We start from the raw sequence: 3145 nt of genomic DNA, 5'->3' as shown, positions 1-3145 counted from the left end.
GGAGTATTTGCTACGGGGTGATAGACAAAGATGGCTTTTTTTATCGCATCTGCCGACTTGGCCATTCGCCATGAGACCGCACATTAACTATTGATTGCACCGCACGATAATATACCAGCAACTTGTTTTGCCTGTGTTGGTTTTCAATCTTTTCCTGCCCAAACTCTCGTCGACATGTTCATCACTCGTTGGTTTCTCATCTCCCTCCGCCTCGTCTTTCCTCTCCACCTCCGCCCGCACCGCACGCCTTGCATCTCCATGCATGGGCGCCGACGACGTGCCTAGCTCCGGCCAACTCGCGCGATCCAGTCCCCACAGGTGGGATGGAGATGGAACCATGACTGTGAGCAAGGCCATTGCCGCCGACGAGTGGAGCAGCGGAGGACGGTGCATCGGAGCGCGGATCCGCGGGGTCAACGTGGGGATCCTGGACGAGCAGGTGCTCACGCTCGTGTTCCGCTCCATCAGCTGGGACCCGCGGGCGCTGTGCGCGCTGGCGCGGGCCTGCCGCCGCCTGCGCGCCGTGGTGGACCGCGTGCTGTGGCGGGAGCTCTGCGTCGCGCGGGCGCCACGGATGGTGGCGGCGCTCTCCACGGGGCCATCGTCGGGCCGCGTGCCCGGCGGCTGGCCGGCGCTCGCCAAGCTGCTCCTCTTCTGCTGCGGCGCCGCGGGGGCGGCCGTCCCGGGCCACCTCGCCGCCTTCTCGCCCTTCTCCAAGACGTCGGGCCGGAGCTTCCTGTCACGGCGGTGCGCCGGGGACCTGCTGTACGCGTCGGACCCGTGCGAGCACGCGATGGCCGCCGCCGCCGCCGACGACGATGACGACGACGACGTGGGCGCGTACCGTGGCGTGTTCGGCGGCTTCATGCGCTCCCGCACTCGCGCCTGCCTGGTGGGCAGACACGCCCCGCTGGAGCCCCGCGTGCGCTGCCCCTGCTGCGGCGCCGGCGTCTGGAGCTTGACAGACGCGGGGCTCGTGCCGCGCAGCGCATGCCGCCGTCTCGGCGCACGCGACGGTCGCCTCGTCTACTTTGTCTGCGTCAGCGGACACCTCCACGGCAGCTGCTGGCTCGCGCGCCTCTCCTCCAGCGACGGCGGTGGCGGCGACGACTCACACAACAATCGGCACTTACCTAAAGTGAAGAGCTTGTGTTGGAATCTCGTTTTTCCTTGTACATGCATATGTTCTAGCATATATACCTTTTTTTAGAGGATTTGGGGCATGCGGATCCTGTGCCGTTGATCTGCGTCAAGATTCGTGTATTCGATGATGTATACATATAGTTTTTTTTTCCTTTTCTGTGTAATGCATTCATATATCATGCCAATATACCTGTTAGTGTATGGTTGGATACCTCTTCTTTGGGGCGCGGGTTGGGCAGTGGCCGGGGTGGCCGCTGCTCCGGCCGTGGATGGCTCCACGGTGGCTTGGCAAGTCGCTTCGGCGACGGCTGGCACGTCTTGGCGTCGGTTCGTCCGTAGGCGGCTTGTATCGGCCTTTGGCCCCCTTCTCGTTGTCCGGTCGCTACATTCGACGAAGGGTTAGCTTTCTCCCAGCTGCGGTCCATCGCTCGTTTCGCGCTCGACGCGCAGGTCCGAGCTCGTTTCGCGCACAGTGCCGCACGACTTAGCTCGTCTCACGCACGATGCAGCAGGACTGACCTCGTCTCGCGCACGGTATTGCAGGACCGAGCTCACCTCCCGCCCGATGCAGCAGGACGGGTCGATGGAGGCCAGGTGGCCGGCCTATTGGGTCTCGGCGCTGGGGTCACCCAGAGGTGCGAAAGGTGAGACCTTTCCGCTCGTCTCTTTGGTTGGGATAGCGACATGTCTAGGGTGAGGTGGTGTCAAGGTCTTGGATGCCAGGGTGGCGGCCCTGGTGGTGGTTGCGCGGTTCTCTCGGGCGGAGGCCGTAGCTTGGTGCTGCCCGGTAGCCATGGCCGTGTGGGCGGCATGGTCGCCGGGGTGTGACGTTCGGTGGCGTTGAGTTTTGGCCGGGGTGAAAACCCGTTCTATCTTCAGATGGACCGGCGGCGGCGAAGCACGTTCCCTTCTTGAAGGCGTCGCCGCGGCTCTCATTGTCCGTCGTGCGGCTCCGGGGGAAACTCTGATCCTTGGATTGGGCGGTGACGGCGCTCCGGTGTCGTATTCTTCCTGAAGGCACCGCCTTGGAGCCCTCGGTTCGTCATATGCGGCTTCATCTCTTTGCGGTGGTAGTGCTAGGGGTGGTGTTGCTGCGCTCAGCACTTATGTATCATGCCTTGGGTGTGTGTGTTGTGGTGAGGTGCGTATGTACCGGATTATTGAGATTGTGCTTTATATATAAAGCGGGACGAAAGCTTTTTTCGGTTCTTTGGGGTCCCTTAAGAGTGAAAAACGGGAACTAACGAAGACTTGTAGGCGTTGTTTGGATAGAGGATATATGTACAATCCATACTATACAAACCAGGAAAACGGTTGAACTGAACAAAAACTCGTTTGGCTACTGTAACAAATCCAGGTATATAGGAAACTAGGAACTGTACAACCCAGTATTTCAGGTTTATAGAAAAAACGAGTATTATCCGTTTTTCCACAAACGCGATTTGCCATATGCATGACCGTAACACTTTTTATCTGCCCGCTCGTTTCTCAGCAAATCAACGAGAGAGAGAGATCCACGCACCGAGAGAATAGGAACAAACTTATCCAAACAATGGGTACATACCAGTTTTGACACTTCCTCAACGCAAACGTGACTTTCTATATATTGATTATTTGTAAAAACGCAAGTAAAACCGATTCAACTAAAATCCAGCTAAAAAATTGTTTTCTATATACCCATCTCCAATCCTCCCTATCCAAACAACGCCGTAGAAGATATGAGAAAACAATTCATCATGGCATTGTTCTGCTGTTCTTGTTGGTTCCTATTTGTTCTTGTCTTCCTGTCCATCAAAAAAGAATCCAAAAAAGTAAAAAAGATCATCTTGTGTCCATACAAATTGAAGGCTTCAAATATATCAGGAACCACAACACTATATTTGGTGCAAGAAGGTATAGATTGGGCCGAAAGGCTTATGTACTCCTTGGCTTGGTTAAAATCATGTTTCTTCCAAGAACACGCTTTTAATGTGACGTATACTTGGGGAATCTCATTTTTGAT

General features: G+C 56.2%; 1 protein-coding gene across 1 annotated transcript; it reads left to right on the top strand.

Annotated features, from left to right (window-relative positions):
- The first annotated feature begins 262 nt into the window (after positions 1-262).
- On the top strand, positions 263-1210 carry LOC119283887 (EID1-like F-box protein 3). Its single transcript, XM_037563246.1, has one exon. The coding sequence runs from the start codon at positions 263-265 to the stop codon at positions 1208-1210; it is 948 nt and encodes a 315-aa protein (XP_037419143.1).
- Positions 1211-3145: the final 1935 nt, after the last annotated feature.

This window comes from Triticum dicoccoides, chromosome 4A (genome assembly GCF_002162155.2).
Source record: "Triticum dicoccoides isolate Atlit2015 ecotype Zavitan chromosome 4A, WEW_v2.0, whole genome shotgun sequence".
NCBI classification, from domain to species: domain Eukaryota; kingdom Viridiplantae; phylum Streptophyta; class Magnoliopsida; order Poales; family Poaceae; genus Triticum; species Triticum dicoccoides.
Note: the sequence above shows the minus strand (reverse complement) of the source record. Positions and strands in the feature narration are given on the sequence as shown.